This window comes from Apteryx rowi, unplaced genomic scaffold, assembly GCF_003343035.1.
Source record: "Apteryx rowi isolate R43461 unplaced genomic scaffold, aptRow1 scaffold_32, whole genome shotgun sequence".
In the NCBI taxonomy this organism is placed as follows: Eukaryota; Metazoa; Chordata; class Aves; order Apterygiformes; family Apterygidae; genus Apteryx; species Apteryx rowi.
Window position 1 is genome coordinate 2,799,434 of NW_020449641.1, and position 23,927 is coordinate 2,823,360.

Here is a 23,927-nt window from a genome sequence, read left to right on the forward strand (position 1 = left end):
TGTGTGCAGAACAAACTTGTTGGATCTCCTTTGAGTTGCTTGGGATTTCATGTCACTTGAACATCATGGGTCGTGTGCCGTGCTGATCGACGGCTTCACAGAGAGAGCAAAGAGCTGGCACCATGGCTCCACAGGCCTCATCAGCCGAGTCCCCGAGAGGGACGATGCCCCGTCAAAGCTGGGGATGAAGGAGGCTTGAGCTGTTTGCTGCCCTGGCTTTTGTCCTTTTTTTAATACCAAAAGGAAATCACTGTCATGCAGGGCTGTGCCAGCCTTGCAGCCGCTGTGGAGGCTGTGCTGCTGTGCGAGTGGTGGGACAGATGATGCCTGCTTTCCCCAGACGTGTCCCTGCCATGACTGCCCGGCTGAGCTCTCAAACGGGGCCAGCAGCGGCTGAGTCCAGGCTAGCAGCATTTCCCTCAGTACGCTGGATTTCACTCCTCTACCAAGCTATTGGTTTGTGTGAAACACGTAGGGGAACGGTACATCTCTGAGACCTCCTCTTCCTTTAGACAGTTTGGCCAGCATTGGCCCCGGACTCAGAGGTGAGGGTGGGAGGGACAGTCTGGCAGGCATAGTAATAAAATTAGGCATTCGCACTTTGTGTGCAGGATGGGGGCGAGCTTGTGTGCTTGTATCTTGTGCTTAAAAAGGTGTCTTTGGTGKTTTTTTTTTTCCGGAAAGGTGCATTTCTGTGCTCAGCTAGACTACATCCTTTGCAATGGGGTATGCCAGCTGCTTGGGGAAAGGACCAGTGTCTGGGGTAGTCTGCCCAATCTCAGTAAGCAGAAGCATACATCCATCTGTGTTTAACAGAAAGGAGCATGCTCTGAGATGGGGGAGCCTTCTCCAGATTTGCAGTTGCACCCTTAATACTACTGAGGAGACAAAAAGCCTATATTTAGTCCCTGGCTCTGAGGAGACGTCGAGAAATTGTTGCATATGTGGAGGGGAACAGATACCTTTAGGTGACTCATCCAGCTACTAATCTGTGCCCTTCCTATGCTTTTGTTTACTCTGCAGTCCCAAGGTATGACATCTTTGCATAGAGGTATCAGAGCTCGCTTCTGCAGGGGATAGTTTGAGTACCAGTAACAGATTAAACCACATGAATCTGTGGGTTAATGAAGGCTGTAGCCATTCCCTCACATAAAGATCCTGGACAGTCAGGTAAATAGTTTATGCTGACCTCTGCATTGCCATGTTTATGCTTTGCTGGTACCTGGGTTTGTCCGAGTATGTGTGCATGAGCTCCAGTTCAACCTACGGATAACATTGCAAACATCTTCCAGGAGAGAGTTGCTAAAGTTTTTTCCAGACAGGGCTGACTTCAGCATCTTATCCTAGAAATAATCAGTAAAAGACAGAGGAGAATAAAACAACCTTGCAGCTGTACAGAATTAATAGCTTAGGAGCACCATCTACTATTGTCAGGGAAACCTTAGATAAGGAACAATATTAATTGTAACTGCTCCCAAGCAAATCACAGAGGCTGCTGCTTTGCTGTCTCGTCATGAAGAAGAAAGACTTTCTTCCTTAAAAGTTTAGTAATTGAAGAGTTTCCTTTGCTATTTTTGTGAGTGCCAGTAAGTGATGTTTCCTGGAAATTTTCCCCCAACTCTATAAATACCACCCTGGGGCTTACAATGGTGACTCAGTTTGGGAAGTTGAACACCATGCACTTCCTCAATACTGCCAAGCAGCCCCCCCAGGCAGAGTGCAGAACTTCTGCAAAATGATTAATTCTATATTGGTTTTAAAAACTGCAGTACAATTAAGCTCCTTCTCGAAAACTGAACTTCTGTTGCTCAAGCTTACCTTCCTGTCATGTTAGAGATGAATGCATGGGGGTGGGGGAGGCAGAGAAATCTGAAGTGCAGTTTGGCTCTGAAAAGTCAGTTGTAAATGGCATTCTGAGGTTCCATGGTTTCCTCACAGTAACGGGCTTATCAAATGGCCCCAACTGACAAATGAATTAGATGTTCCTAATTGCTGCTCTTTACTGTTCTGCACAAAGATGATCTCACAGATCTTGGTTTTATTGTTGGGTCCCTGCCTCCTTCCAGTTATGCTTTCCAACCTCGTTTCCTCTACTGCTTAAACATGAGTTGAGCCCTTTGTAATTCCTCATGTGGTACCCAAAGAAGAACAGGACTTTGCTGATTGAATCAACTCTGCAAGTATAGAAGGAAATTTGCACTGGGAGCTTACTTCTGACATAGCTGTCTTAAATAAAAACAAGCGAGTGTGTAAAGGCAAGAGGCAACATATCAAAGAAGCATGTGCTAGGTGAAATCAGAGCTGGCCTGCATCTCCTCCCATTTCAGTGTGGACATGAGACCACATGGTCATAGCAGGCGGTCTCTCCAGCAGAAAAGGCAGTAGGGCTTGTAACGTGAGAATACTTGACCGACTTCCCTTAGTACATCAGGTACTCAGCCTGGATGCATAAAAACAAGACACGTGCCCTCAAGAGGGAGAAATGACCTTGTGGCAGGAGAAGGGTTTCAGACTGGTGGATCTCCAGCTGCCAGTTCTCTAGGTTTCATTGAATTGTTCACTTGCCTCATTAGGGACAAGAGTATTTCGGATAGTTGCAGGAATGACTGTTTTGGCTGAGTCTAAAAACTCTGATATTTAAAACATTTGTCTATGCCAGTGAATCATTCTTGTTGGCCAGACAGAAAATAACTTTAAATGTAGCAATTACTCCAAGGCAAGAGCTATGATGCATGGTCAGAGATGAGCTCTTTTGCTGTACAATCACTGTTGGACTTTTTAGAAAAATAACTGCTGCAACCACTCTGTTTCCACCCTGAGTATATGGTGCTTTCCGAAGATATTACTGAGCCAAACTAATGGAGGAATCATTTGCCTTGTTATACTTCTCATGTTGGAAGACTATTATTCTTCTGTTTCTCGTGTGATAATGCACACATTCATATTTAGTGCTGCCTGTTTGTATGTGTCTCAAAGTGCTCTTGATAGTTATCCCTTTTGCCCCTGCGAGAATGTGTTGTGTAACTGTGGTAGGGAAACAAATAAAAGAGAAATAAGGTAGTGGTGAGGTAATTATTTTGAGAGATCAGCTTTCATTTGGCATGTTGATTTTTCCCAAGAGATAATACGGCTTCTCTAATACCTCACGTAAGTTGACAATCCAACACAGCATGGTCTCTGGAGCTGGAATATTCCATTTTAGGAATCCGTTGTGCAAGTCATGCACTCGTGTTTGGTGGACACGGCCAGCTATTTAAACCTTAAAGTGCTATGAATTCCACCTGTGAAACTGGAGGCGGAGGTAACACAAGTTGGAAAATCAGTGCCTAAATGTCAGGACCTAAAGGTCACATTTCAGCTTTTGAAAGTACGGTTGTCATCACAAACGTGAGTCTGCAAGGAGGGAATTGTGAGGCTCCATATTTATTTGATCTCTGAGTACCTGGCCAAATATGCTTAGTTTACAAGTCCAGAGATCATTTTTCTAACAGACCAGTCCACAAATGTGGCTCTGATCTTAGGAATCAAACTCTGCTTTTTTATTTTATTTTTCTCCTTTTTTTGTGATCCAAGAGTGGTGATGAAGATTCTGGGAATTCAGTCGGTGACTGGGATGGAATTGAAATCAGAGCTTTCTCTTGTAGCAATTTTGGCTCAGTCATGCACAGAGAAATGAAAGCTCTTTATAAGAGGAGCCGGAAAACTCATGAGGCATCAGAAGAAGCAGAAAGATGCATCTTATTTATATAAGCATTTAATTGCAAAATCTTTTGGCTACTTAGAAACATGATTAGTCAAGTCTATTGGAAGGCGGAGAATGTCTATTTGTGGGGACTAGGGAGGGTTTGATCGTCTCAGATTTCCTACCTTTTTGTTTTTCTTTCTTCTCTATTGCAAGTAGTAAACGATTAAAACGGGTGTGTGTTTTGAAAAGGAGTTTTCCAAAGAGAGCTGGGGGATTTTATGCTTCTTATTTGTTAACCATTTTATATGGAATAATCACAGTTTGCAAGTGGGCCAGAAACAACAAAGCATTTGTTGCTGACCCCAGAATTTTAGCATGGCACCTGAGAACGAAGTCCTGTTTTTGTCTTGTCTTCTTGYCCCTCTTTCAGTGGTACTGCAGGTCATGTTTTGCTCTGAGACTTGTGCAGCCCCATTGCTGTGAAGTCAGGTCAGCAATGGCTCCTGAGAGTGGATTTACACGAATGCAGCTGTCTGGAACGTGCAAATAACTTCGTTATTTACACACAAGGCAGAACTGAGTCCAGATCCTTCTTGTCTGGTCTGGCCCAGTAGTGCCAAAAAAAAAAAAAAAAAAAAAGGCATAATCTGAAAGGAGAAAGCACTTTTAGCTTTAGCCAGTAGCTCCAGTTCTCATTGGGAGTAATCTGCACCGGGACACAGATGTGTTTACGGTGAAGATGCCAATTTTACATCATCATATCTATATGCTTTTTTATATTTGTTGGAAAATAAGAGGATGAAGTTTTCTGTCTTTGATTAAATATATTCCTCTTAGGATTTGGAAGCTGTGTTCCCAGCAGGCTTATTCACGTACTGTACTTCAGCTGTGGACTTATCTTAACTGGCGGGGAGAAAAGTTTGTTTCTCAGTTAGCTAGCATGTGGAGACTAATGATAGGTGAAATCTCAGTTAAAGCTGAGTGTTCGTAGCTCTCGTGTGAGTTAGCAAGTAGGGCAAAGCTCTAAGCACCTTCGTTCCCTTCAGGTCATTCTGATAGGTGAAAATTACAAATTACAATTTTGCCTCCTACTAGTCATTGTATGGGAGCTGCTTGAGTTAAGAATGCACCTTTAGCCCTAATGAGATCCTTAAGGAGCTTCTCAGATCTCCTGACCAGTAGTGTAATGGTTACAATGCAAACGTGCTAGAGGAGTTCTATTTGTTAGCTGTCTGTGGTCTACGCTGGGGACTTAAGATGTTGCTCTGAACATTGCGGTGAAACCTGAGCTGTTTCTCATCAGTTTGACATGTTCTTCATCGACACCAGTACCTGGTAAGCCAGGTACTGCTTTTCAGACTTCATTGACATGTTGCCTGTAGTATATAGCATGTCATCAATCTCCCCGTGAAGCTCTAAGTAAACACCCCTGGGTGGAATCAACAGATCATCTTTGTGGCATTTCTTGTCATCTAAACTGTAATTCATTAAAAATTTAACGATTCTTTTGCTCTGGAGGGGGAAAAAGAAGGCTGGCGCCTTCCTTTAAAGTTTCTGTCTTCTGTATTGTTTGGTGATTTTTGTTTTGCTTTGAGGTTTTTGATTTTATTTTGGAGGAAATCAAGTTGATAAACTGAAAGAAAACCATCTTATAACAAAAGCTTGAGTGCTTCTGAGAACATTTAAAACAAGGATGACTAGAAATGACCTTTCCATCCTGAAGCGAACTTTGAGTGTATTTTCCCTTTGGCATTTCTAATGATAGACTTTCCATCTGGTCTTTACTTAAAAGCTAAGATACAACTTGGGTTTTTTTCACATTAAAATTGTGCATACTCTAAAATTAATCTTCTTGATTGTTTCACTTCAGGGAGAGGAGTACAGAAAGGCTGGGAATATTTGTTTATTTTTAGTAATTCCATTCAGTCTTTCTAACAGCAGATCCCTTTGGGCCTAAATTATATAGCTTCTGATTTGGGGGGAACCTTGGATTTCTCTCTGCTTGATTTTGAGGAAGTTATACCTTTTAGAGAAGATTTTAAAAGAAATTGAAGAGTTGTCAGTGGCCCTGTTGGGGGGCATGACTGGGATCAGTGAAGGGGGGTTGTGGTCATGTTAACTACCACTGGTATTACTATCATTTTCAATACTGCAGATTCCCTAGTCCCGGTTTCCCATACTGATTCCCCAGAACTGAATATGCAAGAGTGAAATCCTAGTAAATGAATGCTTTGGGGAAGAATTGGGGATCTCCTGGGATGTACCGTATGGAGCCGTTCAGCTTCTTTCCAGCAAAAGCATTGGGGAAAGTACGTAAACTGATCCGTTGCTTAGCAAAGCATTTCAACATATGCCTAATTTGATACATGCTTTCTGAGCCCTGATGAGACTTAACATTTAAGCATGCTCTTGAACTTAAGCATGTAACTGAGTCCATGCTACATGCAACCACGTGCATATGCGTGAATGGAATGTTTCTCTGGATCACGTGTGGAAACTTCAGACACCAAATATATATTTTTTTCTCCTTGTGATACCAGTCATTACTGAATGTGGTTTTACGTGCGCACACGCCCTCTCGCTCACTCTCTCTCTTTTTCTTTTTCCTCTTCATCCTTCTATTTGACAAAGTTCTACCTTGTATGTAGGAGATTGCTGGTGAGACATCCATTCATCAAATGTTGGTCTGGTGGGAACAGCCGAAGATAAGCCTTTTAGCAAATTTGTGTTCTTGTGCAGAACTGTGCATAGGACAAATACCTGCACATATGTTTTCTGGACATCGAGAAGACTCTGCAGAAGAACAGAGTTTGTTTGGGGGCTTGACAGATAGATGCTCTGCTAAGGGAATTGGCCTTTTTGTTGCAGGTTCTTCTGTTGACCAAAGCCATTAAAACAATGGGAGGGAGAAAGGATGTTGCAAATAATGGAAGAGAACAATTCTGGCACGTGTAGCTTCCTCTTCATAAAGCTGCTTTTCCCTTGAGGCAATATATCTTGCATCTTATGGGAAGGAAATCTTACAGTATAAAAGGAAGTCTGAACTGCTTAGCAATGAATTTAGAAGCCTAGAAGTTGGATTCCTTTTATGAAGTGATAATATGGGTCCTGTTCCAGTATTTTAGGGAAGCTTTTTTAAGTTGCATCTCCAAAAATAGGAGAACTATGGGAGTAGTTTCTTTAAAATAATATTTGTATGTGGCTTATGTTAATATTCCTGGAACCTTAGGGGATGTGTGCTCAGCGAAATGGAGGTACTTACAGAACAAAAGCAACAGAGACAGTGTCTTTAGTCTGTGCTGCTCACCAGGACAGAACATAGGAAGGATGGCTTTAAGTTTCTGGGGATGACTCTGACGTAGGTTAGAGTGGTCTCAGGGCTGTCCTCACTTGCATGCTCCTACAATAGCTCCTGAGGGGCTGTTCTGCCTCCAAGAATAGCTGGCACATTGCAGTGCTCTAATTACGCCCATTTTCCTTGCTGCATCTCCTGCACTGGGAATGACAAGGGAAGATGACAGTGCGCCTTTTGCAGGCTTTATTGCCCAGAGGATGCCTGCATACTGGGGTTATTCCACAGGTCCCTGCTGTTATGGATTTACAACTCTGTGTTTCAGAGTAAAAAGTAAGGTCCACCCACAAGTTTGCCAGACCTTTAGCCCCTCCACAGTGCTGTTCCCTTTCCCATTCCCAGGGGGGTGAGGGGAAGAGGAAGAAAGTGGAGCTGAATTTCTATAAGCACAAATGGTGAAGTGGTCCAGATACCTGCAGTGGGCATATCCAAGTAGATATATTTTATGCAAAACCTAGCAAGTTAAATAACAACAACAACAAGCAAAAAAAGAGGGGGAAAAAAGAGGCTGTACCAATGCAACTGACTTTGCATCAACCGTCCTAAGCTGCAGAGTAGATAATTGAAGGGGAATTTTTTATAAAGGCTAAATTGTGTACAGGCATGAAAAATTCAGCAGGGAATTTAAGCCATTTCCAAGCCACATGAAACATTAAACATTTCAGTCAAGAATAGCTTGAAGATGGCGTGCATCATCCCAAGCTTTAAACAGTCAGATTTTTCTCTTGCAAATGTTAAATATATAGTTAATATATAGTTAAATATAGTTAAATATATAGTAGAGGGGAGTCAAAACAGGTTTTACCTTCTTTCTCACTATGGGCCCAGAACCACTGTTTGGAAAGATTTTGCTAGCTCACCTGGCACACACCTTTGTTTAACCATCCTTGCTAGACAATTTTAGTTGCAAATTTTTCAAGAACCAAGGGAGTAAAGATCAGTGCCGTAATCACAGCATGCCATTCTGTGCTTGTGAGTGTATACAGCCCAGGGCTCTGGTTTGAGTGGCTCTTAAACTAGCCATTTAAATCCATTGGAATTAAAGATTTTAATCAAGCAAGATGTTAATCACTATGGCAAAATTTGATATCTGTGCCCTGTGAAGGATAGAGAGTGAATCTCAGTCTCTTGAAAGCAGAGAATCCTGCTTCTCAAATGGTCTTCAGCATCCCATGTGGTTTTGCAGATCATGTGATATTGGATTTAAAGCTAGGTTATGCCTGTGTTTTTCAATCTGGAATGCTTTCTTTGTATACGAAGATAAATATTGGCTAATTGCAGATCATTCTCAGGTGTGTTCTTGATTTCTTTTTGTTTTCTTGACAGCCCAGATACCCAAACATTCCATGTTTTCTCTTTAAATAAGGTCATTTTTCTCTTGGGTGTCTTTCATCAAGGAAATGTGGCTGTGATTGTGTAAATCCTTGAGGAATGAGCTTTGCTTTTGGAAGAACTACAAGGAACCATAAAACAGTCACCTTGGATGACTGGATACAGCAAGTCATGCGTTGCAATATTGCAGTGATACTGGTGATGGGTGAAACCTGGTGGTGTGACTTTGCAGAACCTTCTGTTGCTACGTTTCGTTTAACAAAGACAGCTACTGCTGTCCAAAGGGGCATAGTCATCTCTTCTTCTCTAGACAGACAGTAGGGCCACACCTCTGTCAAGTTTGTCTCCCTGTGCTTGGAATGTTTCTCCCAGAAAGCTTTGCACCCTTAAATATCTCCACAAGCCCTCTCACCAGGACACGCAGCATACTTTCTCACCATTTTGCTGTAAAAATGCCACGTTGCCTGGCAGCAACACACCCTTATTATTTCACTTGGGATTGAAAAAAGGCAAGAGAGTAGTGATAGTCCTCAGCTGCAGGGGTACCACGTGGGTCATGGGGAAGAGCTTGGCCAAGTGCTGAATAGTGTGACGCAACCAGTCTGCTACAGAGAGCACCAGCCTTTGGAGGAGCTGGGCTTTTCTCCTTGCTGCATTTCATGAAGAAAGTGGAAACATTGGCTCCGAAATTCTCAGAGCTTGGGGAGACGGGGCTAATAAACAACTCTGAATTATATAGGCTCTGTGATTTGTGATAGAACCTCAGGATATTAGGACATTGCTGCGCATTAAAATAATTTCCAAACAAAGCACCTGTTTGGGCTCTGTCCAGCTCTTTGTACTCGCTAGTAAAGTAAACCTGGAAGATGTTCCTCCTCCCATGGCATCTTCTGTTTGATGGAGGAAAAGGTCTACTCCTATATCTCACAGATGGAGGGACTTCTGTTTGAAGGTGAGATAGGCCATCCACTGTTCTCCAGTCCTGCTAAGCACTCTTGTCTTCACATTCACTGATCTAGGCATGGGCTTCTGGTAGCATGGAGAGCTGCCTACCCTACGGAGAGTAACCTGTCTGTGTGTTGCTTGCTGCAGGCATCAGGCCTCAAAACAGGATAGAGGTTTTTGTGCTCGTAGAAGATATAGCCTCTTCTCTTGCTCCCTGAACACACACTCAAGCAATATGTACATTTTAATTGTTTTCTATGAGCTTATTTATATTGGAATGGAGATTTAGAATGAAGATCGGTCAATAATCTGAAAACAATGGATTTGTACTTCACTGCAGCATGGCTGAGGAAAAACATCAGGAGAAATGAAAATCAAGAAGCATTTCCCACCTCATCTAATCTAATTTTCTGCCTAAACCTGTCTAGCTAGGAGCTCTAAGGGAAAACCAAACCTAAGACTGAAGATTTCAGAAGTCTAGCCTTGAAGCTCTAGCAATATGTTGCTAGAGTTTGCTATCATTTTTTTCCACAGCATTTTTTACAAAATAAAATATCTGGCTTTTCAAACAAAACCACAGTCTTTGCAGAAGATTTTCATTTCCTTCCACATTTTTCCTTTTAACCATATCCACAAATATTTCAGTAATTCATTTTCTTCAGGCTTGGTTAAAGATAAAAGTTTTAACTCAATCTGAAAATGATCTCACCCAGTTTCTCTACACCAAATAATTGACCCAGCTTTTGGTGTGATATGTTTTGCAATGCCGCCCCCTCAGTTACTGCAATTTCCCTGGGCTATTGCCAGACCCTAATACTTTTTCTCTGGAAGGGAAACACCTTACACCGAGCAGTATTGCTAGTAGAACTACTTATCTGATTCACTGCTTTCTCAGAACGGTAAGGAGCTTAGAACGTATGTTTGAGTGGCTACCAATATCATGGTCTACTGTAGGAAATGCAATATGAGAGCCATGTTTTCCCTGAAAACTAGTGCAGATACCACAGTGYCACCATTTATACCCAACTTTTGTTCTCAGAATAGACAGTGTGCTTGGGTCAGTTCAGAGAGTGAATTTTATTTTAATGAGCATGTCAATGTCAAGAATGTGAATATGGTTCCCATCTGTATGAAGTTCTTTTTATGCCTCTCCCATTCACTTCTACTTCTCTGCTTTTTTACAGCTTTCAGAAGTGTCCATCAGGCCTGAGTTCTTTGTCATCCTTTTTCTGCACTAAGCAGGTCCTYCCTCACATGATTTAGGATCCTTCTGATGGGAAGTGACACAGAAATGTGTAATACCACTGCTTGCTTTCATTTTTCCTAGCACAGTTCTCTGAGCTCTGACAAGCAAAGGGGTGGGGAGGTACTTGGCAGGGGATTTTGTGGGGTGTAGAGAACATAAATGCAATTACTTCTTGAAAAAGTCAGTTTAGCATGTTGTTTCCTAACTACGTGTCCGTGAACCACTAGCAGGTCAGGAAGCCAGTGTAAGAAAAGCTCAGCTACTTTGTTGAATTATACAAAAAGGGTATTTGAACAGAATTCCTGCTTAAAATATGGTGATAACTGTGTGTATAAGTGTGTATAGGGACCTTGGGGCATTGGGCAGTGATCATTGGTCCAGAAAGTTTGTGGATCAGTTCTTTGGGTGAAATTCATCTCAAAGCAGAGAAAGTACATCATTTATTCCTCTCTGCCTTCCGTGCTATCGCAAAGTACTGCAGAAAGGATGTAAAGCACCTCCAGGTGGAATCTAACCTGGGAAGGATACCTTTTTTATACTTTTTTTTTTAATGTAATTCCATTTGTTTTCTTTGGTATCCACTTAGCCAGATCACGTGACATTTATAGCAAGTACCACCCAAAGGAAGCAAAGTCCCTCCGCATAAAACATCACCGTTGTGTATATATGTATGTATGTATGTATATGTGTATATGGAGTGTAAGTTATCTACTTTGAAAGAAAAAGAGAGAAAGGATTCTATTTATGCAACGTGTGGTTTTATCTAAAATAATCTTGAATGATTAAGAATGTAATTTATTATTTGACTGTTAAATTGGTGGAAAAAAATAAAAAGATTTATTTTATAATATGAAGAAAATCTAGCTACCTTTTCAGCTCCCCAGTAGCATTCACTAATTGCAATAGAAGGAAGAAAGCTAGTGCTGTTTGTATTACAGAAAACAGTGAACTAAGACATATCTGATAAAGACACATGTTCTGCTTTAATATTTCTAAGTGTGGATGTTTTTAAGAGCTGCATAGGGAGGGGGGAAAAGGAGGAACTGAACAAGCCAATTTGAAGTTCAGCTTACAGCTTTTTGATCAGTTCATCTGTGAGCTGTATTTGCATTTCCCATTTGGTGTTTTTGTTCCAACATATCAAGCCATCAGCAGAAGACTATGTGAAGAGTGTTTTGCAGGACGGTTGACCCCTTCACCGACGGAAACACTGTAGTTGCGGTGGTGTGTTTTGTCATCTCTCCCCTTTGTGTGCTGGGCATGCACAATGAGTCCAGCATCTTCCAGATGTTCTGTGACGTGGCCACTGCTGGGTGGAAGGCTTCAGCCAAAGCTGCAGCGCCCAGGCTGTCTCTGACCACGCAGATCGCTACTGAAGTCCCAAGTAGGAAAACAGAATAATTAGAGGCAAAGATAAGTCCAACGTGGCTTAAAAACCGTTGGCCGCAGCTTTTGAAACACGAGGAAGTCCCTTGGCGTCAAAGAGTCCTGGGAGACCTTTTTTGCGATTTGTGCAGTATTTTGTAGCTTATCACTGAGCAGAAAGAGGCTTTGGGTTCATGCTAAGAACGGAAGAGTCTGAGTGATATCCTTCCACCTTCCCTAGCCTGTTCCTCAGGGGAGACAACTGACCCATGACGCTTTCTGCCTGAAACCAGATTGGTTTTGATTGTGCTGGGCAACAATAGCCAGGGAGAAATAGGTTTTAATCCAGTGACAAAACTGTCTCTTTCAACTCCTTCATGATGGCCTCCTTTAGTAAATTAAAGCATATGTCAAATCTTGTCAGGAGCTCTCAGGAGCTCTTAGCAGTGAACAAATGAGCTTAACACCATAATCTAATAAACAAATAGATAACCCGTTTCGGTTTTGTTCTGAGTCAGGCATATTGCCTTTGTTGCGTTGCTTTCTGGACCTTTCACTCCTCTGAAGACAGGGATTATGTGTGGGAATGCAGTGCATGTTTCTCCTCAGAGGATAACGTTTGCTCTTGTGACTTAGCTGCCCTTGTTTTCAGCACATTTCCAGTTGTTTGTGTTGAAATCTTTCCATATCAGCAGACTGTTTCTGTCATTTTTTTAAATCGTTTGGAACATACTTTTGTCCCCGTTACTGGACCTGAGCAGCTGCAACTGAAAGCGGGATCTCATTGTACTAATTGCTGCACAGACCAAGTAAGATGGACTCTCTTCTTACCTCTACGTATAAATGCATCAGAGGGAAGGCAAAGGAAGGCTTTGCATGCCCATGAACTCAGGCACAGTGTGGTTAAGTGACATGCCCAAAATCATAAAAGAAGTTTGTAGCAAAAAATGGTACTTAGAGCTTCTCAGTTAATCTTACGGCACTTCTTCCTCCCTCTATTTTAACGCATAAGTTAGTTAAAGTTTTACTTTAAAAAGCCATGGGCTTTTCCTTGCATTGGCTCAGTAAGCTACAGTAAAGGACTGATTTATCATCCTTACAGCTGAGCTCTCATACTAGCCGACTTCTCTTCTAAGTAGATATCAGTATTGCGGAGGTATATGTTAGGTGTAATGTCATCCAAGTGGGAGTAGAACTGGTCTGTTTGTGTAGTGTTCATAAAATGTGTTGCTAAGGTGAGCAAAATAAGCTGCTCTATTGCAGAGAGGCTAGAGTGGGACATTGCTGGAGGAAGTGCTGTGTCCCCAAAGTCATACAGAGGAATAAGTAGAAGAATCAAAATGCAGCCTTCTGTACAGATGCCTTTGTACTTAGTGGCATGTATTGTAAGTGTATAGCCTGTAGGATGTTTGGGTAATGTGCATGGGGGAAAACAAACTTTTGATTATATAAAACTTGTCCTCATCTGCCTCCCTCATACACTTTGACCATTGGGGCTGCGGGAGCATCGATTGCATTCTGCTGGGAAGGATGGCGCAGCTAGGTGTCTGCAGATGCAAGCTTATTATAAATGCAGTCTTAGCAAATAAGCATTGTTTTTGTGTCAGAGTTTTTGATAAGGGACATCCAGTGTGGTGAAGTGACTGATATTTTGCATAATTTGGGGAACTGAGCCTTTGGTTCCTAGCCATGTGCTAATTACTGCCTTTGAGGGTGTCTTGAGAGGGAGTTCAGCAAGTTCTGACGTGAACCAAAGATGGATGGGATTTTCCCCATTGGTGACCACAGGCTGAATGAAAAATCTGTATACTGGATACTAAAAATAGCACCTATTTGTGGTAAATAAAATTGCTCAAGAAAAGCTGAGTCATCTGAAGTGAGCCTCGCCGGGGGTGCCAGCTCTGTTGCTTTTAGTGGCCATGCCAAGCTAAAAACGTTTAGGCTAGAGGTCCAGTTCCAATTGCACTGAAGTACCTAGCTATGTCTATACCATGATAAAAGTACAGTTGCCTCCTGCTGGTGCATCAGCCTTCAGGTACGTCAAGAGTTGAGCGTGCTCTGCGGAGCATGCAGGAGCAGTATTGGAGGCTGTCTTTGCAGGCTGAAGGGTGGGCAAGGTGGCTCCTGAGCTGCTGTCCCAGCTCTGACACAAATGCCAAGACAGCTAGCCTTGGATCAACCCGTTGGTGTTCTTCGATGCAACTCCTTCATCCCCATCAGAGCCTTATCTGCTACCTCTGACAGCTTTTGTAACTTATTCTGGCTCTGGTAACACTGGAATAAATCCAGAGCGATTCCAGCGGAGGTATTTTGGATTTGCATTTGTAGTCGGAATTGCACCAGGAGGTTTTAAGTTAATCCCACGGTCATTCTTCCTCTGTATATTTAAACACAGAAGTTAATTAACATTTGAAAGTTTCACGGGCTGCTTCTTTCATTATCTCAGCGAGCTGTAGCAAAAGGCTGCGCGTCAGGGTGGCGGTGGTCTGGCTGAAGTTGTGCAGATAGGAACAATACCGGGGAATTGTTTCTAACTGATCCCAGTAGTTGGGGTACTTGGATGATGTGGGTGAAGTGAGATGAGGAAGTATGAGCTGCCTTGGTACATGTTGCCTATTGAGTTTCCATGTAGTAAACAAAATTACCAGATGATTGTTGGCGTGTGTTTTTTATTTGAAGCGCATATTTTAAGCAGGACTGCGATTCATAGTCCTGAACTGTAGGGGACTAATGTTCCTGTTCTCCAGCTGGGAGAAACTAATTCAACATCTTGTGTTGTAAACACTCACTCATTTTAACTGATTACACCTCCAATGTTCCTCAAATCACTAAAATTACTAATTGCTATTCCTTACACATCAGAGAGTGAATCCTGAATAATTAACCCCAAATAAAATTAGATGAATTGGCCCTTTTAATTAGAATCCCTGCTGCTGTTTGTTCTGAGCTTCCTTTTCTTACTGTTAAGAGACTTTTAGAATGATTAAAACTGTTTAAGACTTAAACAGCCAGTGACCTTTTAATACAATATAAATCCATAAAAGCAATATTTCAACTAGCAGGTGGTGAAGTAAATTTTTAGTGCAACTACCTGACAGATTCAGTATTTTTTTTTAAATGCTGAGAGTGAAGTTAGCCAATGTGTGTTGTTTTTTTTTCTCCTCCTACTTATTAATACAGTAGCTGATTAGCAAAAGTAGTTCAAATGCTAGGATTAGTGATTGGTAAGATAGCAGTAATTTAAACAGTGCTTTTGGTTGGTGGAGTTGCCTTATTTTAGGAATCACAGGCCAGTTTGGTATATTTAGGTGGACTGTGTAGCTGGTGTGTAATCATGTGACAGCTTCACATGTACAAATGTGGTGTCAAATGACCACTCATGACATGTTTTTGGCCAGCAATGCTCCAAAACAAAACACAATTTTAATTGTGTATTTTCCTTGTCCAGTGATATGTGGTACATCCAGATGGATCTAGGAAAGTATTCGTTTTGGGGACTTAATGGTTTGGAGGGTTCAGAACAGGATGCATGCTCACACCTGATAGTCACCAGGTCGTATCTAGTGTCAGTTTTCTATAAAAATCCTGCAGTGTCACTTTTGCAGTATGAAGTGTTTCATACCACTTAATAATACTGTAATATTCTGCAGGGTATTGCAATTGTTGTTGTGGAATACAGGTATATGTGAATGGAGAGAAGTTTACAGTGGCCTCAATCAAAAGACTTTTAGCCCAATGCCGAATGAATTAGGGTCTAAGTGTAAGTCTTAATCATTTCACCATAAGTAACCCACAAATTGCAAATTTTGGCTCTCTGCAGTAGAAGTTAAATATCTGAACAGGCAGTGGAAAATGACTGTATCTACTCAGTGTTTTCCAAAATGCAGACCCTTTACGTGTTGAGAGGGTTTTGTTTCATCTTTGTCCTTATTATGCTCAGAGTCAGGGGAGAACTTTGTTCTTCAGGTGATTCAAACCGATTCTGAACCAGCCTCAGGGTCAGAAATTATCCAGTTGATGATGGTAAAGGGTTATTTTTGTTTTGAAGGAGAAAAATGAAAAACATCTGGGCATGTAATCTTCAGACGTCAACCAGAGATCTGGGACACCAGTGTGAATCCTGTTTTGTTGATTGATAGATTTCGTTAAGTTAGAAAAAATATGATGTTTTGCTTTTTTGTGTTTCTGAGGGTTTTCCCCCTGCATGGTCTCTTCTTACTAAACAAGTGGGACCTTCTACTTGTCTAGAAGTTTCAAAGCTGAAAATCTTTTTCATGTCTAAACAGCTGTGTCAGTCAATGGGGGAGGCAATTACTGTGTTGCAATTTGTTTGTTGACTTGCAGATATGTCTCCCCAAAAACAAAGACTGGAGGCATAGGGGCCTGATCCTGCAAAAAACTTAAGTGCGCTTAAGAATTTGAGGGTTGGACTGTAAGCAAGAAAGGTGTTTGGTGCACGAGGCAGAAAGTTTATCTCAGCTTGTACTTATACCCAGAAGGCATCAGGCATCCAACGGCAAAAATCAAAGAGTTTCTGTTCAGTTTAATAGGCTCATGCTCATGTAGGGGTCTGTTAAGGCTTTGAGCAATCCTTTATTTGTACATTTGAAAAGTATAACAATGAAATGCTTAAATCGCTTTGGAAAGTGTAAGAGAGAAATTTTGAAAGGGAGGTTGTAAAACCTTGCAAATGCATTTGCATGGCACAGATTTGAATGAAGCCAGGAGCCGGGCTGGGACCTGGGGGTTGTCAGTTCCGTTTATGGCTCAGCTATAGTTTTCCAGCATAGCCGTGATTGACTGACGTAATTTTTCTCCTTTCTTCTAATGACTTGGTTGTAAAATATTGGGAGAAGGAATTAACAGTCAGTACCGGTCCTCCTTGTTGCCTCTGGCTGGTGCTCAGGGCATGGGAATGGGTGATCTAGGTGTGCTGCTGCGTTAGCTGGCTGCAGAGAGAAAAACGCAGAGTTGTGGTTTCACGGCACGTTGTTCCGTCATATGTGAAATAACTGGGTTGGTGCATTTGTTGCATGGTGTAGCACGTTCATAGATTGACTCACGGTCTTAACAGCTGTAAGAAGAAAAGAGTAGCTGGTGCAGTGCGGAGTGTTTATTTTCTCCTCTGAGCTTATGATAATCAGTGGAGGTTTCTCATTGAAGAAGCTGGAGAGGGGCCGTGGCTGGGTGAGGAGGAGATGGCGTCACCTCCTCCAGAGTAGGACTCCCTGCACAAAAACGTGTTTGCCCCTAGCTGCCTCTGCAGCCAGAGGGGAGGGAGTCACCATCAGATGATTGTTTCAGCTACCTTTAAGAATAAATCACCTTYTGAAGGTGCCTTTATGTTGGTGTGTGGGGGAGCATAGAGCAATCACACTCATAACTGAAGTACCTCCAAGTGTTCAGGCTGGCGCTGAATCAATTTTGACCAAAATGCTGAGCTTGGTGTCGAGCAGTAACCAGTGCTAATAAGCTTTTTGCCTGTCTTGTCCCTTATTCCTGGAGGGCCAGCAGGACTGAGTAAGACCAGAGAAGGTGTGAGCATTCAGGGTGAGACATGTTTCCAACCTGCCCGTAGTTAATGGGAGCACAGCAACGTCAAAGTCTGAGTTCTCCTGTGGCTGCCAGGGCACCCATGCAGACCAGGAGAGGTGGTCCCCTCCCCCAGATGTCTCATGGCCTGGCCAGTTCCTCCTGGAGGAGGTCAGGAGCAGGTAGCAGAACAGCCTGGTRTAAGGTCATGGATTTCCCTGCTTCCTATCACAGTTTATCCAAATCCAAGCAAATGAAATCTGCCTGGCTTGCAAGCCTTCTGGGATGAGGAAACAAACCCAAGGTGCATTTGAACAGTTCGTACTGAGATCCTGGTTAAAGATAGCCTAATTTTCTTTAAACATTTTTCCTCCTTTGCTGCCCCAGCTGTAGCCCTGTTTCTTCCACGTGCCATCTACAACTGTTAAGTTGTTCAGGACACAGGCCCTGTGGTCTTTGCACACTTCATTCCTGCTGCCCAAGGGACATTTGTAGCAATGCCAATAACAACGATACAGTAACTGCTTTCCCTGCTACATTTAAGAGAATTTTCTCCAGTGAGTTCAGTGGGAACAGAATCTGGTCCTATAGCCGCATGTGGGAAAGGGAGGAAAGTGCAGTGGCATGATAAATAACTAAAGCTGTGAAGGAGAAAAGTCCATCTGTTCAGAGAGGACCAGGAAAAGGCCAAACATCTGCAAGGTCCATCCAATTCATCAGGCATCTGGTCTCTCCTTCCCAGTCTAAAAACTTTCCTGTTGCCCTTCTGGGGAGCGAAGTATTATTCAACACAGTGGATTGAGTCAGCAGAGCTGTGCTAGGAAGTGGTAAAGTTGGCTGTCTCCTGCTCTAAAGGAAAGATTTTTTTTTCCAAACTCTATAAAAGGGTGCTTCTCTTTGTTTCTGTCTTTCTCTCTTTTTCCGAAAAATCTAGTCAACCTGCTTTTTCTTTCGGGAGGAGCAGGTCTTCCAAAGGTGCAAAATGGTCTTTGTTCTGTGATTATTATAATGATTGTCCTTTTTGCCTTCATCTTTCTGTTTATGCACGAATGCTGTCCCTTCCCAGTCACCCCATTCTCTACTGTCAAACAATTTCTTCTATACCTAAATTATACTTCGGTGTTTTGAAGTATTGTAGTAAAAGGAGCATGTCTGACTATTGTGTAGTGCTTTGCAGGGAGATGAGTCTTTGGCATTGGAGCTGGGACTGACTGGAGAAACTTCATATGAAGTGTATTCTTTGGGAAGTGTTTGTTCACTGAAGTTGAATTTATTTGCAAAATCAAATTGGTTGGTTGGAGTTTCATTTTCAGAGAAAAGGAAAAAAAGTTTACACAGCACTCGAACATCATGGCATTTTTAGAATGAAACTGTAAGATATTCATTTCAAAATATTTCTTCTTTTCTTTTTACTCTGCATTGTATTTCATATAATTTAAAATAAAAGATTGAATTAATTATAGAGCAAGGAGCAGATACTGYGGAAGTTGTTGTGCATACTTTTTTTTTAAAATTGATCCTGAACTCTGTAATATTGTCAGGCAGTAGGTTTCGCAAGATTTTAGCTATTGTATCAACATGATTGTTTTAAATTGTTTTTCAGTATGTTGTTTCAAACTGTCTTGGTACATCTGTGTTTAGCATGACATTTTCGTAGGGATTCAGTTTTTTTTTTTTTTTTTTGTGAGTTCTAGCCACTCTCACTTTGGGGAAACTGGGAATAAATGATTTTCCTGGGAAATAAGACCCCTAAAAGTTCTAGCGGGAGTTTGTGCCTTTCAGAGAGCACGTGGCTTTAGCAGATTTGAAATCAAGTTGAAAAGTTTTCCAGGACTGCAGACCCATTTTGCTTCCCAGAGAAAATAGCTTGAAATTCCCCTGCAGCTTCTGCTGCCCAGCTGCCGCCCGTGCCCCTCTTGTGGCTCTGGGGTTTGCACCCAGGTGCTCTGAGCCCTGCGGACTGGAGATCGCTGCAGTTTGCTTCAGCACCTCTCCAAGAGCTTTGGAGCCTGCTTGTCCATAATTTGGGATGGCACAGAGGGGTCCTCCTGGGAGGCAGCGTGGCGCAGCATTGAGATGTTGACCATCAAGTAGGAAGCCTGTATTTCCTCACAGAAACGGTTAAAACCTTCCAAAACCAACAACTCCCAGATATGTAAAATACATCTCATTATTCATTTCTCTTAAACTTCCATCCTGGATGCACGCAGGAGAGCCAGCAGTAAGCAGTTCCACTTGTGGTGCGAAGCTTTACAGGAGGGAATAAAAATATACCAAAGTGGTCCAAATTATAGGCAGCTGCCTTCCCAGGAGCCGAACACAGTGCTCACAGCAAACTCCCCTCTTTGCCTTCCCCAGCACTTCTGCCAGCCTGCTTTCCTCCTGCCCGTGGCCCCTTCTGCTCTGCCCTTTTGCTGTCCTTCATGCTCCAGTCCTGTCTGAAGTCCTCTAGGAAAGGCCTTTCATCTCTATGCTACGCTGGATGGCTTTATATCCAGTATGCTGCTTTGTGTTTACACTTGCAGTTTGGGAAGTTTAAGACAATGATGGAAATTGCAGTGTGAATACTTTATACATCAGCCACATTTCAAAAGCCTCCTTGGAGTTAAAAGAGGTGGATGCATCTGAGCTTGCAACCGGCCCATTGCTTACTTGGCTGTTGACACAGGGAAATAACTGCTGTCTTCCCAACAGGTCCTTACATGAGGCTAGCTACAATGTCCCTATAGGAAAGGAAAATGCACGGAGTGTGGCTCCCTTACAGCAGCAGGGATATGGGAGAAGAGCTGTATAGAGACCCTGGCTGCTAAGCTGGCAAAACCAAAAGGGGTAGGGGACTCCTGGAGTGGACAGTAAAAAAAAAAGGATGTTTTCTCCTGTGGGTCCAGTGCCTGTGAGTCCAAGGCAGTGATTTCACCCTGTGCTTGTAGGAAGTTGGCAGTGTGCTTGGTGTTGATGGGGAGATTAAAGAGGCTCGACTTGCCTGAGCCCTGGCCCCAAAAATCTGGAGTTCTAGCTCCAGCCTTCCAAGTGTCCTCTCCAACAGGAAGCCTTTGCTTTTAGACAGCATCTGATACTGCCTTTATAGCTGTCAAAAGAGCTGGCATAATTTGGCATACAAGTGGCAATGAACTGGATGAGATTCATTGCAAAGCTGGACTTGGGGCATTCATCACTGCAGGTTTTGTAGCCCCCTGAGGCAGGTTTAAATGAGACCTAGGCTTTGGGGTTTGGAATTACTTGTTGCTCTCTTCAATCTGCATAACAAGTCACCTTTTGTTGCTCAATTTGAGGACCTCTAAGCAACTTAGAAATATTAATGAGCTGTTATAGCCATCTTCAGGAGCAGAGATGGGTGCAACTGAACATTTAATGGTTAAACGGTGTTAACTCCTGTATTAGGAAGCAGTGGCAGAGCTGGGAATATAGCACAGTTCATGCCATGATGCAGGCTCCAACTACTCAGTTCATCCCTCTTGTCTCTTTGTAAATACCTGCTTTTTCTCTCGGAGGCAGTGACCCCACTGGACCGGAAGGGATGGATTAGACATACTAAAATGAAGTGGGAAAATGCTGGTGCTCTGCTGTGACTCTAAGTTCTCTTGATTATCTCTCCTAGGGGATTTCCTTCCTCCACCTCCACCTCCTGTTGACGATCTCGGGAATATGCCAGCGCCACCAGGTGCCTTCCCCCCACCGCCCCCTCTGGATGATGTTTCTTTCAACGTGCAGGTAAGATGACAAGAGTTTTATCATTASAGCAGAACTGATCCAAAGGGATTTGTAGAGATAAATGGAAGTTAATCAAACAAGGTGGCAAAGTACTCTGGTTTGAGATCATGTGTCATGAACACCCAAGTCAGCTTTAGGAATCTTTGTTTCCCAATCAGGGGAATATTTCCATTCAAAACTTGCTGGGCTATTAAAGGATTTTTCCCATCCGGCTTGAATTAGAGAACTAATTGCCTTATGTTCTTGTGATACTGGATGGGAGTGCAGCCTTCCCAGAATGAATTACTTTCTGGAAGGCCCATCTCCTTCCACTGACTGTGGAGAGACCTTAGGGCAGTAATCTAATCCTAAAAGTGCTTTACTTAAATGCCTAAAATTAAGTGAGGTAAATAAGTGCTGGCCCAGGTTCCAGTGATGTCACTGAGACCCTTTTCACCCACTTTTTGCTGGATTGGATCCTCTAGGCTTGCCATCTGGATGCAATTGCAACTTCTGAGGTGCATCAGGCAATGACATTCAGTCTTTGGACAGGGAAGTATTAACACCTTTATGCAGAAATCACTGGCTCACCTGGAATGCAGTGTATTGTTTTATTAGGTCAGTCACATTCAGGAAAGATGAATTCAGACTGCAGTGACTGCAGGGACAGGCTGTCAAGATGATCAAGGAGTGGGGAACTGATCTTGCTGGAGGAGACTAGAAGAGTTTGGTTTGTTAGCTGAGCAAAAGGGAGGCTGAGAGGGGGTACAGCTGCAAACTTTAAATACATCTGGGTAATAAACACCAGGGAGACAGAAGAATTATTTCAGCTCAAGGTGAGTGTAGGTGCAGGAACAGGCAGGGGTGAACTTGCCAGGAATACCCTTAGGCTGGTAATTGGAAAATTTCTAACCAGCAGGGGTGTGCAGGTACTGAACAGCCTTGTGAGAGGAATAGCGAGAGCAAAGCAATGGTCTAGGTTTAAAGTTGATCAGGGTTATATAGCCAGGTGTCCAAAGTCACAGGAGGCTGCCCTGGGTGACCCAGGAAGGTTGTGGTAGTCCTGTATCCCTAGATCAAGATGAGCCTGAGAATAGCCTAGCAGACAAACATTGGATAGGACTAAAGAGACTTGACTTCAGTTCCTAGCACTGACAAGCTCTAGAGTAAATATACCTACTTTATGCCTCTGTAAAAGAGAAATAACATTTCCCTCCCTCATGGGCTTCCTCTGGTCTCTTGCCTATTGTGAGATGTTCAGATGCTATCACAATGTCTTTGTAAGCATGTTACTGCGATGGGTTAGGCATTTTAAGCAGTCTTTGAGAGGGAAAGGGTTAATGAGGAACATGTTTGTTGCCAGGAAAGGCTGCAACCATAAGGGACATTAGCCAAGTGAAGAGCATGGCTTTTCCCAGCCTTGGGGGAATGAAGTAATTCCCCAGCAAGTGGTGTTCTGACTCTTATCTCTCCAAGATGAGCGGACCTCATGGGAGCAGGGCTCAGACTGAGTTAGGAAGTGACATAGCAGCAGGCTTCTGGCTACGGACAGTGAGCTCTGCAATTGCAGGCACGGTTCCCTTTGTCAGAAGCCTGACCAGCAAGAAGGGTCCATGTTGCCTCAGATGCCCACGGCTTGGGGAGGTTCCCGGGGTGCCCAAGAAGGCGGCCTTGCTATGTTTACTGCAGTGGGCTCTGTCCGACTCACTGTTGTCTCCTGATCCTCATGCCTCCTTCATTCCTGCAACTGTCCAAAGATTTGCCTCAGACACTTAGGGCTTTCACTGAAACATGCCTGTTGGTAGAACCACCAGATGGGCTGGCTCTTCCCTGCTGAGCTCATGAAATTGCTATTTGTCACACCCTTTCTCTCTGGCTTTGGAGCGCCAGGGCTGGAGCAGTGTTAACAGCATTGGTTTTGTCAGGCGTCTGGTTAGAGCGAGATTCCTTTGCATGGCAGCTTATTCTGAAGAAAGCAAGCCTTGGAGTTGCATCCCCGCACTCCTGCTTATCACAGTGTTCAGATTTACTCTGTGTAGCAGATACAAATCTCTACTTTTAATCCTGTGCTCTCTTGCGTTCTTTTTCCTTTTCCTTTCCCTTCCATCCTCTGTGAAGGAGATCAACAACTGACAAAAGTCAGTGCTAAATCAGGAGCCTGCAGGATCTGTTGTTGCAAGATCAGCTCCTTGTCTTGCAGGAGTAACAAAAGCCAAGCTGAAGTGAGAAGGCCTAGAGATGAGGAGTGAAAAGGACAAATGACAAGGGAGAAAAATGTTCAATGCTCATTGAACATTAGGTTTTTTTGTAATTCCAGTCAGAGGGTTCCTTTGGAGTAAGAGAACAAATGATAGTTCTGTTCCTTCTGCCGTGTCTCCTGAAGGACATCAGGATATCAAGGGAGGATTCTCCTTGGCCATGTGTTGGACTGGGATCCAACAGACTGAAGTTAAACCTGATTTGGCTTTGTGACGTTAGGCTGGTCACTTTGTTTCTATGCCTCAGTTTCTCCTTTGTTAAATGCAAATGTTGGCACAGATGATCCCGTTCCTAAGTGTGAACCAGATCAGAGGCTGCTGTCTTGAAGTTTTGCCTCTACAACCTTGTACAACACCCTGTTCAGTGCGAGCCCTTTGAATTTGCTCCAGAGTTTGAAATTCATCTGCTCCAGCAAATCAGCCTCTTAAAACAGAAAATTCCCTCTGGATGGTAGAGTGTTTCAAACTGATGACAGCTTTTGAAATATGTGCACTGTGGTC

At 43.0% G+C, this 23,927-nt stretch overlaps 1 protein-coding gene across 20 annotated transcripts in view; it reads left to right on the top strand.

Moving 5' to 3' along the window:
- Positions 1-23,927, top strand: part of LPP (LIM domain containing preferred translocation partner in lipoma) — a 369,106-nt gene that overhangs the window by 152,665 nt on the left and 192,514 nt on the right. For all 20 annotated transcript variants that reach the window (XM_026070809.1, XM_026070806.1, XM_026070811.1 and 17 more), the window contains one exon: positions 21,077-21,189. In XM_026070809.1, the coding sequence (XP_025926594.1) occupies positions 21,077-21,189 (113 nt within the window). The remainder of the gene's footprint in view (positions 1-21,076; positions 21,190-23,927) is intronic.